Source organism: Stegostoma tigrinum, chromosome 3 (assembly GCF_030684315.1).
Source record: "Stegostoma tigrinum isolate sSteTig4 chromosome 3, sSteTig4.hap1, whole genome shotgun sequence".
NCBI lineage: Eukaryota > Metazoa > Chordata > Chondrichthyes > Orectolobiformes > Stegostomatidae > Stegostoma > Stegostoma tigrinum.
This window is the reverse complement of record NC_081356.1, coordinates 80,985,939-80,999,391: the sequence shown is the minus strand read 5'-3', so window position 1 is coordinate 80,999,391 and position 13,453 is coordinate 80,985,939. Positions and strand designations below refer to the sequence as shown.

General features: G+C 43.5%; 1 protein-coding gene across 2 annotated transcripts in view; it reads right to left on the bottom strand.

Annotated features, from left to right (window-relative positions):
• Positions 1-13,453, bottom strand: part of fbxl17 (F-box and leucine-rich repeat protein 17) — a 700,184-nt gene that overhangs the window by 677,843 nt on the left and 8,888 nt on the right. For both annotated transcript variants that reach the window (XM_048526933.2, XM_048526934.2), the window contains exons 2-3: positions 5,367-5,460; positions 2,196-2,873 (exon numbers count right to left, since the gene is read on the bottom strand). In XM_048526933.2, the coding sequence (XP_048382890.1) occupies positions 2,196-2,843 (648 nt within the window). In that variant the 5' untranslated portion in view covers positions 2,844-2,873; positions 5,367-5,460. The remainder of the gene's footprint in view (positions 1-2,195; positions 2,874-5,366; positions 5,461-13,453) is intronic.

Genomic DNA, 13,453 nt, shown 5'->3' with positions numbered 1-13,453 from the left:
AAACAAAGACATGTGGAAGTACGTGTACACAAATCATTGAAGCCTGCAAGTCAATTTGAAAAAGCCATCAAGAAGGCAGAAAGTCCAAGTTGGTGAACTGTTCTAGAACAGTCTTTTGGCCTCAAGTGGAGAATTGCGAACATTTCTAGATGTCAAACTTTAGAAAGAACATAAAAGCATTGGAGTGCATGCATAAAAGTTTTATAAGAACGGTTTCAGGGATGAAGGGCTTCAGATAAATGGGTAAATTGGAGAAGATGGAGCAGAGGGAGCATGATGAAGAATTGATGCCCAGAGTATAAGCATTGTGGATAGGAAGAAACTGTTCCAATTGGCAGCACAGTGAAAAACCAATGAGCATGATTTGAAGTTCATCAGCAAAAGATAAAGACAAGGGAAACCTTTCACACAATGGGTGGCTACAATCTAGATATCCATTGAATCCACAGAATCCCTACAGTGTGGAAGCAGGCCACTTGACCCATAAAGTCCACACCAACCCTCCAAAGATCATCCCACCCAGACCCACCCCCTATCTTATCTCTACATTTCCCACCTAGACACTATGGACACGTAGCCAATCCACCTAACCAGCACATCTTTGGACTGTGGGAGAAAACCAGAACATCCAGAGGAAACCCACACAGACATGGAGAGAATGTCCAAACTCCTCACAGTCACCAGAAGCTGGAATCTGGACCTCTGGCGCTGTGGGGCAGCAGCGCTAACCACTGAGCTGCCAGGCCTCAGTCCCTAAAACGATGGTGGAGAATGTTTCAACTGTAATTTTCAAAGCACCTTAGCCTACCGGTAGAAGATAGATCTATTCCTCTACCTAAATTGTTCTTGCAAGGGGCTGGCACGGGTTTGATAGGATAGACTTCCTGCACTGAAATCATTCTAGACTTAAAGATGTTAAAAAGCAATTTTTTTGACCACCTTACTAATAAGTTATATACAAAAACGTTATTTTCTCGGCTATATAAAGCCGAGTTGAGTTGGACTGAAGGGTCTGTTTCCGTGCTGTATGGCTCTATGTGTCTACATTTGGAATACTGTTACAGTTTTGGTTCATTCCTGATTAAGAACATTTCAGGCTATAGGAAAAGGTGGCCAAAACAGTATATCAAATATCAAGATTATTTGCTTGGGAGCAGAGTAGACTTAGATGGGATGCAATTGCAATGATTAAATGATGATGTGATTAGAGGTATTATTGGTAGAGAATTGTTTGGAAATGAAGAAAGATGGCAAGAGTGATTTCAGTTTATAATGACATTTTAACAAATAGCGAAAGAAATGACACAAATGATACAAAGGTGATACCTAATAACTCCAAAACAGCCTACAGCAGAAAGACTTACTCATATAACTAGTTTAGTTTGTTCTTAATTCAAACTAGACAGGTATGGAATAATTTCACAATTTAAGGCCATCACAGGCATTCAGCAGAGTACACTAGTTTACAACATTCCAGCATTCACATTGCATAGCAAAGAGTCTTATTAAGACTACAAAAAACAAAGGGCAGCAACAGTGGCTAGCACTGCTGCCTCACAGCACCAGGGACCCAGGTTTGATTCTAGCCTCGTCTGCGTTGAGTTTGCACATTCTCCCCTTGTCTGCATGGGTTTCCTCTGGGTGTTCTGGTTTCTTCCCACAGTCCATCGATGCACAGGTTAGGTGGATTGGCTAGACTAAATTGCTCCATAGCATCCAGAGATGTGCTGGCTTGGTAGATTAGGCATGGCAGGTTATGGGGATAGGACTGCACGGGTTGCTCTTCAGTGGGTCAGTGGAGACTTGATGAGCCAAATGATCTCTTTCTGCACTGTAGGGATTCTATGACATTGTATGAAATTATTTTGCTGGTGTAATATTGCAGGAATATTAATTATTTTAAATAAACGTTATGTCCCCTCCCTCCCCCATGCACAGAACCAAGACTGAAGACTGAGCATACCAAACATGAGTAAAGCAGAAAAGGTTTAAATATGGAGTAAATGGGGGTCAAGAAGTATAATGGTATATTTTCTATAAATATAGTTTCCAGCTTCTCTGAAAAAACAAATCACACATTTTGAAGATGTTTAATTTGAATAATCCAGTTTTGTTTACGGGCTTTCATAACTGATTATAACATATTAGAAAAAATTTAAAATAATAAATAAATCATGCATAGTTAGAAGCCTCACCTTCAGAAGTATTGAGGACGGAAGTTGATTTATATTCGGTGGTTCAGATTCCATTCTTAAGTTATCATGGGGAAGAAGTTCATTGTCTTCAGGTCCCAAAGGGGACACCGGACATTGTAGCAGAGATGAGCAGTCACCCATGTTCCCCTGAAGACCTACACTAGTGCATTCTGCTGTGGAAGCTGGCAAAGTACGTGCAGGTACTGGATGCTCTGTTACGTCATTATTTAAACCAGTGTCAGGAACTCCCTCCAATGCAGAACGAGGCAGTTTATGAGGTGTACACGTTTGCACTCCAGCACATTTACGTTTGCAAACTGGCATATCCAAATAATCTGATGAGACTGTTCTAAACAGAGATGGCCCAATCAGTGTGGTTGGAACACTGGAAAGTAAACTCTTGCCTTGTTCTTCCCAGATTGCAAGTTCCTTGGGAGAAAGAAGAAACTTAGCGCATTCCTCTGTCGTGGTCAGTGCAGCGTATCGCTCAGCTAATTTGGATGCACTTTCAAACTGATCCTCGTCAAGAGAAGAAGTATTATGAACTATGAAACACAACATACAAGGTCCACGGAGAAGGCAGTTCTTTTTAACTTTCCGTCTTCTCTTCTTCACACGCTTTCCATTTTTTGAAAGAAAATGGCCCATATAGAAGACTCAAGCTTCTCTAATATGTTTCTGCAGAAGAAAAATAGTGAAAAGCACTAAAATTCCAGATACAATTATACTTACAACATATTCATCATTCACCACCTTTGGAACTTCAAATTAAAAATTCACAACATCTTATTCTTGGATATGGGCTTAGATAGTGAATAGGGAAGACTGAGTTCTTATAGCAGGATTAGATAGGGTGGACAGTGAGAGTCTTTTTCCTAGGATGATGACGTCGGCTTGTATGAGGGGGCACGGCTGCAAATTGAGCGGTGATAGATTTAAAACAAATGTCAGAGGCAGGTTCTTTACTCAGAGCGTGGAATGCCCTGCCTGCCAATGTAGTTAACTCAGCCATATTAGGGGCATTTGAACAGTCCTTGGATAAGCATATGGATGATGATGGGATAGTGTCGGGGGATGGGCTTAGATTAGTTCACAGGTCGGCGCAACATTGAAGGCTGAAGGGCTTGTTCTGCGCTGTATTGTTCTATGTTCTATATAGCAGAAAAGTCAATCATTTAGTCCAAATGGTCTACAGCAGCATTTATGTTCCACTTGAACCTCTGTCCATACATCATTATATATCTTGACCCTGATGTGCTTATCTGACCTCTCCCTGAAATGCATCTATACTGTTCACTATCACCAGAGGGAGTAGTTGAAGTTATGGTAACTTAGCACATTCCAGGATTGTGTGGGGTACAGTCTGCTAATTTATTAACAGTTATTGCATTTGTACAAGTAATATTTTCTGCTCTGTGCTTAGCAAATTCCTGTGCAACTTACAAATTTCATGCAAATCCACTACCTGCATCGTGCTATCCCCTAAATTGTGTTTCAATTCAAAGAAAAAAGGTATAGATGGGCATTTCTCAGACTGGAGACAAATTAATTGAAAGTGGTGCTCTCCAGGGATTGGTGTTGGGGCCCTTGCTGTTTTGAGTTGTATAAACAACTTAGAGAGATTGATGTTGAGGGAAAGATCTCTAGCTTCGTATCAACTGAAAAATTGAGAGAGAATAATGAATACTAAGGATGGATGCTGAGCAATTTGCTGAGGTCATTGACAAGTTAGCCAAATGGACAGACACCTGACACATGAATTTCAATGTAGAGAAATGTGAGGTACTGTATTTCAGCAGAAGAAACGAGGAGGGACAATACAGACTCAGTGATGTAACTTTGTGGGGAGGACAACAGCAGAGGGAGCTTGGGGTTCACATGTGTGCATGACTGAAACAGTTGTTAAGGTGACTTACAGAATCCTTGGGCGTACAAACAGAGGCAGAAGAGTATAAAAGCAAAGAAGTGATACTATAACTCTACTACTTTGGTCAGATCACATCTGGATAATTGCATTCAGTCTGGGCACCTTACTTAAGGAAGAGCGTTAAAGGATACGCTGCCAGGGAGGATGGTGGAGACATTCTATTAGAGGTTTCAAGAGAGAAGTGGATATATGTTTGAAAGTAATTAAGTTAAAGGGTTATGAGATATGACTGGAGAATAGGGCTAGCTGTGTAGCTCTTTCAGAAACTGCTAAGATACACAATGCGTTGAATGCCCTCCTTCTGAACCGTAAAATTCTAAGAACCCTGACATAGAGAAGTAGCATGACTGCAGCTCCCTAAAAGTCATTAAATTATGCTCACCAAAACTTGTTTTTTCCAAAGTAGTTCACGGTATTGCTAAATGATGCTAGTTTCGTTTCCATTTCAGTTAACATGGTTTTCAAATGACAATTCCACATTGCTGATTTATTACAACACAGTACATTTCAGATGCACTATCATTTTAGTAATCAGTGACCAAACTCCAAATGCACTGGTGTCACATAGTTGTAAATTTAAACTGTTTCAAAACAAACAGACTTCCCAAGACCACCAAGTCCTTCTGCTCAAATCATACAAGTCATGCTCTCCTTTTCAGTTCAAAGAAAACTTCTGTACAGATACACTACTGAGACAGAATACTAATATTAGCAAAATTTGCTCATGCTCATTTCAAAATTTAAAACTTGTCAGAGATAGTAGGATCTGCAGATGGAGAATCTGAGGTAACAAGGTGTAGAGCTGGATGAACACAGCAGGCCAAGCAGCATCAGAGGAGCAGGAAGGCTGACATTTCGGACCTAGACCCTTCTTTTCTGAAGAAGGGTCTAGGCCCGAAAGGTCAGCCTTCATGCTCCTCTGATGCTGCTTGGCCTGCTGTGTTCATCCAGCTCTATACTTTGTTATCTCTTTAAAACTTGTCAATTCATTTTCAAGATGTAACTGCATTCATAGAATCTGATAATATTTCAAATGACAGTTCTAAACAATAAGATTTGCTTTGCTTTGCTGTACAATTCTGCATCCACAATAATTCAAATTTAGCCTTCCATTAAAATATGATGCCAGTGGTGGTTGCAGTGGCAAATAATGAGAACCAGGAAGCACTAAGTGCAAGCCAACTACATCCCAAACAAGAAAGGGAGGAGAAAACGAAAGAAAACTTTTCTGATCACTTGCTCACCTCCGAGCATCGATATTGTAGAGCAGCACTGATTGACACCTGAGAGAAGGTAATATATCCAGTTTTTCAGTGAGGAAATGATGTAAGGCATGACCTGGAGAGAGAAGAAAGAGTAAATTACAATTTTAAAAGTAGAGGCTTGGGCAATTCTTCATTAACAGTTGATCAAATCCATGCTTGTTCCATAGATGTCACATTATAATACATGACAATCCAAAAAGAAAGCTATATTCCTTTTCAAGCTTTCTGTAGCTTGTTATACATTTAAAAGTTTCCAGTCTGCTAAATATGATAGTTCCATTACATACTATTCAAAAAAGTTATCGCAGATACATTCAATGAACTCCTGCTCAAGGCTGCCTTGACCAACCTGGTTCAACCAATTGACATGTAGACTGAAATCCCGCAAGATAATTGCCGTACCATTGATACAGGATTTAGTTATTTCTTTGTTTAGTGCCCATCCCAGTGAGTGGTTATTATTTCATGGCCTATACACTACGCCTATCAGTGACTTTTTCTTCTCAGAATTTCTAATTTCCACTCAAATGGATTCAACCTTAATCTCCAATAGAACCTATATCATCTCTCACTACCACCTTGACGTCATCCTTAACTACCAGAGCAACACCACTTCCCCTACCTTGCTGTCCGTCCTTCCAATTAGTCTGATACCCCAGATATTTAATTCCCAGTTGTGAGCATCCTGCAAACGTGTCTCTGTAATAGCTACTAAATCATACACATTCACAACTTGTGCTGCTAACTCATCGACCTTATTACCTAGATGCTTGTAGCACTCGAAAACTGCCTTTATGCGAGCTTTTAACATCTCCACTAAGAATGTCTCCTGAGTTTTCCTTCCTGTTAACATTCATGCAGTATGGTTTAACTACATTGAGGACGAAGAAAGAAGTCAAATTGGTTTCCTGTTCTATTTACCGTTATATTGCCTGTCATTGTCCCCTTCCCTTCCTCCCATTTCACTAATTTAAAGTCCTAGTGAACATCTTATTTATCCTTTTCGCTAGAACACTGCTTCTAGATCGGTTCAGATGGAAACTGCCCCAATGGTAGAGTCCTCCTTTTCAAAACTGATGTCAATGCCCCATGAAATGGAACCCCTCTTTCCTACACCACTCCTTCAGCCATGTGTTTACTTCCCTAATTTCCCTATCCCATTGCCAATGCGCACAAGGCTTGGGTAGTAATCTGGAGATTATAATCCTTGAGGACCTGTTCCTCAATTTCATTCACAGTGCTTGATAATCCCCAAATAGGTCCTCATTCCCAGCCTTGACTATGTTGTTTATCCCAACACGGACTACAACAACTGGATCCTCCTGTTCCAATATCCTTTCAGGCCAGTCAAAGATGTCCTTTGCCCAGACACCAGACAGGCAGGTACACTATGTGAGACTCTCAATTCTGCTCGCAACGGATGTTACTAATCCCCCTAATTATACAGTCCTTACAATTACCACTGGTCCTTTTGCTGCCCTCTCTTGAATGGCCTCCCGTACCATGGTGCAATTGTCACTTGGTTCATCACCCAATAGCCCTTTTCCTCATCCTCTCCTCAGGGAGAACGTACCTCATACCTATTTCGACAAGGTCAAGAACGGAGACTCCTCTGTTCCTAAATTCAGGATCCCCTTATCTGCCTTACTAGCAATCACAACACACTGTACCTGATCACTGACTGAATTTGAAGTACTTAGTGTACCAGGTGCCACCACCTCCTGAAACAAAGCGACCAGGTATTTCTCCCCCTCCCGGATGTACCGCAGTGTTTCAAGCTCAGAATTCTGAGCTGAAGTTCATCCAGCCACCAACACTTGATGCAGATGCAATTACTGCAGCTCGCAATGGGATCTGCCAGCTCCTACATCATACAGCTACAGAACATCAACTGTCCAGCCATCTCTACTTAGTTAATTATGAGTTTAGTTAATTCCAGTTGGTTAATTTACTTGATAGTTCTGCAGAGTCCTTTCTAAATTTAGGGCACGTTTCCTACCAGCCAATCAGCTCACAGCTTTCCCGGATTGATCTGATTGATTTTACTGTCACATGTACCAAAATACAGTGACAAGCTTTGTTTATGAGCAGTACAGGCTCAGATCAGAGGCAGATCACAGCAAGCAAAGGATGTACAGATCAAAAAGACTTGGAAGCAGAGAGGTTACGTTGCAGATTACGTAATTGAGGCTGGAATCCAATCAACAGTCTTATAACAGCCAGAAAAAAAAGTTGTTCCTGAATCTGTTCGCATGTGTGTTCAAACTTCTGTACCTTCTGCCTGATGGGAGAGGTTGTAAGTGATCATGACCGGGCTGTGATAGGTCTTTGATGACACTGGCCACCTTTCTGCAGAAGTGAGCCATGTAAATAGAGTTCATGGATGGAAGCTTGGCTTCTGTGATGGTCTGGGCAATGCACACCACCTTCTGTAGTTTCTTACAGTCCTGGCCAGTGTAGTTGCCATGCCAGGCCATTACGTACCCGAACAGTATGCTTTCAGTACACCTGTACAAGTGGCATCACCCTTCCAGTTAGGTTTCAGTTACTCTGGCTGCTCCTCCCTCTGACTGTGCTCTGGGAAACAAGGCCATGAATCCCAGTGATAAGTTGAATTTATGTTATCATGCTCCAGCTGGTCCTCCCTCCGACTCTGCTCCTCAAAACAAAGCCAGAATCTCACCCACAGGACAGACCCAGCAGAAATGGCGGCACAGTGGTGTAGTCAGGAGGGAGTTGCTCTGGGAGTCCCCACATTGACTCTAGACCCATGGGGTCTCATGGCTTCATGTTAACCATACCTCCCGCTGATTACCATATACCATCCTCCCTCAGCTGATGAATCAGTAATCCTCTGTCTTGAACAACATTTGGAGGAAGCACTGAGGATGGCAAGTCCACAAAATATACTCCGGGTGGGGGATTTCAATACCCAATCACCAACAGTGGCTAAGCAGCAGTACTACAAATTGAGCTGGTCAGGTCCTTAAGGACATTCTGCTACACTGGATCTGCGGTGATTGGTTCCATCACCACCAAGAGGGAAAAACATACTTGACCTCATCCTCACCAATCTGCAGATCCATCTGTCCATAATAATAATCAGTAAGAGGGGCTACGACAAAGTTCTTGGGGAGACAAAGTCCCACATTCACATTGAAATAAGTTCCATTGTGTTGTGTGGCACTATCATTGTGCTAAATGAGACAGACTTTGAACAGATCTCGCAACTCAAGACTGGGCATCCATGGGGCACTGTAGACCATCAACAGCAACAGAACAGTACTCCAGCACAATCTATAACCTCATGACCGGGCATATTCCCCACTCAACTATTACCATCAAGATAGGGGATCAACCCTGGTTCAATAGAGGGTGCAGGAGGGCATGCCAGTCACAACACCAGACATACCTGAAGATAAGGTATCAACCCGGTGAAGCCTCCAAACAGGACTGTTTGAATGCCAAATGGTATAAGCAGTAAGTGACAGACAGAGTTAAACAATCCCATCAACGAACGGATCAGATCCAAGCTCTGCATTCCTGCCACAGTCATGAATGGTGGTGGACAATTAAAACAAATCATTGGAGAAGAAGACCCACAAATATGCCCATCGTCTTCAATGATGCAAGAGCCCAGGACATCAGTGCAAAAGATAAGGCTGAAACTCTCACAGCAATCTTCACCCAGAAGTAAGGGACCCCAACCTTCAGTTCACCTGGGCCATCTCCAGCACATCCCTCACCTTCCTGGACCTCTCAGTCGCCATCTCAGGCAACCAGCTTGTAACTGATGTCCATTTCAAGCCCACTGACTCCCGCAGCTACCGAGAATACACCTCGTCCCACCCACCCTCCTGCAAAAATTCCATCCCCTATTCCCAACTCCTCCGCCTCTGCCGCATCTGCTCCCACGATAAGACATTCCACTCCCGCACATCCCAGATGTCCAAGTTCTTTAAGGACCGCAACTTTCCCCCCACAGTGATTGAGAACACCCTTGACCGCGTCTCCCGTATTTCCCGCAACACAACCCTCACACCCCGCCCCCGCCACAACCACCCCAAGAGGATCCCCCTCGTTCTCACACACCACCCTACCAACCTCCGGATACAACGCATTATCCTCCGACACTTCCGCCATTTACAATCCGACCCCACCACCCAAGACATTTTTCCATCCCCTCCCCTGTCAGCTTTCCGGAGAGACCACTCTCTCCATGACTCCCTTGTTCGCTCCACACTGCCCTCCAACCCCACCACACCCGGCACCTTCCCCTGCAACCGCAGGAAATGCTACACCTGTCCCCACACCTCCTCCCTCACCCCCATCCCAGGCCCCAAGATGACATTCCACATTAAGCAGAGGATCACCTGCACATCTGCCAATGTGGTATACTGCATCCACTGTACCCGGTGCGGCTTCCTCTACATTGGGGAAACCAAGCGGAGGCTTGGGGACCGCTTTGCAGAACACCTCCGCTCAGTTCGCAACAAACAACTGCACCTCCCAGTCGCAAACCATTTCCACTCCCCCTCCCATTCTCTAGATGACATGTCCATCATGGGCCTCCTGCACTGCCACAATGATGCCACCCGAAGGTTGCAGGAACAGCAACTCATATTCCGCCTGGGAACCCTGCAGCCATATGGTATCAATGTGGACTTCACCAGTTTCAAAATCTCCCCTTCCCCTACTGCATCCCTAAACCAGCCCAGTTCGTCCCCTCCCCCCACTGCACCACACAACCAGCCCAGCTCTTCCCCCCCCTCCCACTGCATCCCAAAACCAGTCCAACCTGTCTCTGCCTCCCTAACCGGTTCTTCCTCTCACCCATCCCTTCCTCCCACACCATGCCGCACCCCCAGCTACCTACTAACCTCATCCGACCTCCTTGACCTGTCCGTCTTCCCTGGACTGACCTATCCCCTCCCTACCTATCTTCTTTACTCTCCATCTTCGGTCCGCCTCCCCCTCTCTCCCTATTTAATCCAGTTCCCTCTCCCCATCCCCCTCTCTGATGAAGGGTCTAGGTCCGAAACGTCAGCTTTTGTGCTCCTGAGATGCTGCTTGGCCTGCTGTGTTCATCCAGCCTCACATTTTATTATCTTGGAATTCACCCAGAAGTGCCATGTGGATAATCCAACTTAGCTTCCTCCAGTGGTCACCAGCATTACAGATACCAATCTTCAGCCAATTAGATTCACTCCACATGATATGAAGAGGGTTGCAAAAGCTACAGGCCTCAACAACGTTCCAGCAATAGTACTGAAAAAATTGCGCTCCAAAACTTGCCACTCGCCTAGCCAAGCTCCTCCAGTACAGTTACGACACTGGCATCTATGAGACAATGCCCAGAAAATTGCCCAGATATGTCCTGCACATTAAAAGAACAAACCCAACTCGGCCACTTACCACCCGATTAATCTACTATGGATCATCAGTAAAGTGATGGAAGGTATCATCAACAGTGCTATCAAGCAGCATCTGCTCAGCAGTAACTTGCTCAGTGATGCCTAGTTTGGGTTCCGCCAGGGCAACTAAGCTCCTGATCTCATTACAGCCTTGGTTCAAACATGGACAAAAGAGCTGAATTCTAGAGAGGAGGCGAGAATGACAGCCCTTGACATCAAGGCTGCATTCAACGAAGCATGGCATCAAAGAGCCCTTGCAAAACCGGAATCAATGGATATCGGGGGCGAACTTTCCAGCGGTTAGAGTCATTCCTGACATGTAGGAAAAACGTCATGCTGTTTGAGTTCAGTCATCTCAGCTCCAGGACATCTCTGCAGGAGCTCCTCAAGGTAGTGTCCTCGGCCCAACCATCTTCAGCTGTGTCATTAATGACCTTCGCTCCATTATAAAGGTCAGAAGTGGGCATGTTCACCGATGATTATACAATGTTCAGCACCATTTACAACTCCTCAGACACTGAAGCAGTCAGTGTCCAAATGCAACAAGATATGGACAATATCCAGGCATGGGCTGACAAATGGCAAGTAATATTTGCACCACACAAATGCCAGGCTATGATCATCACCAATAAGAGACAATCTAACTACCGTCCCTTGACATTCAATGGTGTTACCTTCACAGAATGCTCCACTATCAACGTCCTGGGTGTTATCATTGACCAAAAACTCAATTGGACACACCACATAAACACAGTGGCTACAATAGCAGGTCAGAGGCTAGAAATACTGCAGCAAGTAACACACCTCTTGACACCCCAAAGCCAGTTTACCATCTACAAGGCACAAGTCAGGAGTGTGATGGTATACCCTCCACTTGTCTGGATGACTGCAGCCCCAACAATACTCAAGAAGTTTGACACCATCCAAAACAAAGCAGTCCGCTTGATTAGCGCTACGTCCACAAGCATCTACTCCCTCCACCATCGGTGTGTACTATCTACAAGATGCACTACAGAAATTCACCAAAGATGCTCAGACAAAACCTTCCAAGCCCACAACCACTTCCATCTAGAACGGCAAGGGCAGCAGATATATGGGAACAACACCACCTTCAAATTCCCCTTCAAGCCTTTCACCATCCTAACTTGGAAATATATTGCCATTCCTTTACTGTCACTGGGTCAATAATCTGGATTTCCCTCCCTAATGGTTTCTGTGAATCAACCCACAGCAGGTGACCGCAGTGGCTCAAGAAGGCAGCTCACCACTATCTCCAAGGGCAAATAGGGAGTAACAATAAATAACAAGCCAGCCAGTGATGCCCACATCCCACAAAATAAATTTTTAAAATATCATGTGCTTTACATGCCAGAGAAGAAGCTAAGTAATAATGCTCCTGGGTTCACTTCAAATTTAGACAACTGATTTGTGCGATTTTTAAAATTTTGATACTATTTTGTTGACAAACCTGTATCACAACACATGCAAACCACTGATGCCAATATAGGTAAGCAAAGATAAGGAGAGCAGAAGTATACCTGGCATAACCTGTACAAATTCAGACAGAAGTTTCTGAGAAGATTTGTAGCTCAGGTTGTGGATGTAAACTTGCTCGCTGAGCCAGCGTGACATCATCAGTGCACCTCCATGAAGCATTAGCGCTCCGTCCTTCTTGTTATTTAGCAAACCCAGGCATACAAATAACTAGCAGGTAAGACACCAACACTTCACTGGAGACGCAGTGACAATATTACCTAGCACGGTAATGGAATGTCTGCAATCAAACACACCAGCTCAACAAACAAGTCTACAACCTCAAATTCAGACAGAATTTAACTTTACAAAAAGGCAACAGAAGTCAAGAAAGGAGTGGACTGAAACAACTGGTTAAAAGGTAGGGATAGCAGTGAACAATGTAACACAGTAGAATCTTAATCAGAGGGAAGAAAGGGATCATTTCAGGATAGAATACAATGCCAAAGCATCAGTAGCATGGATAGATTTTATGGCAAAGACAGGAGATGATGGCTTTAGTCACTGCAATATTTCTTTTAATGAATGTGCACCACAACCATTTCTGGAAATCAGACTTAAAGAACAACAACACAGAAGCATCAGAGGTGTCAAGTTATTATTAGTAATTGTTAGCTAGTAGTAAAGAGGTGAGGGGTAGAAGAGAGGCCTTTAAGAAGATATTTAGCAGTAAAGAAATGCAATTTGTATTTCAATGCTCCAAAATGAGTGATCCATGAATTTGGGAGAGGGAAGTGACAGATGCCTGACCTATTTGTGCAATGTACACACAAGTCAACACACTTGAGGAAGGCAGTTTGACACACAATGAAGATCATACTAGGACAAGTGCATAAAGAGAGGATGTGAGGAAATAGCTAAACAAATAAATAGCTGTAAAGGTATCATAGCTAATAGTTTAGGCAGTAAAGAATCTAAAAGTGTACCTTGAACATTTGCCAGTATAACCTGGCCCTTCAGTTTTAAATTTTAATTCTGTCATTTAACAGAAAATGCATCATCATACTTCTGCTCCAATGACAAACATCCTGAAGTGCAATCCATATAAATATTAAAATTATGCTCCGCGAGTAGAAAGTGCATTTTTCTGAAAAGTTGCAAGCATCCTAATATACTGAA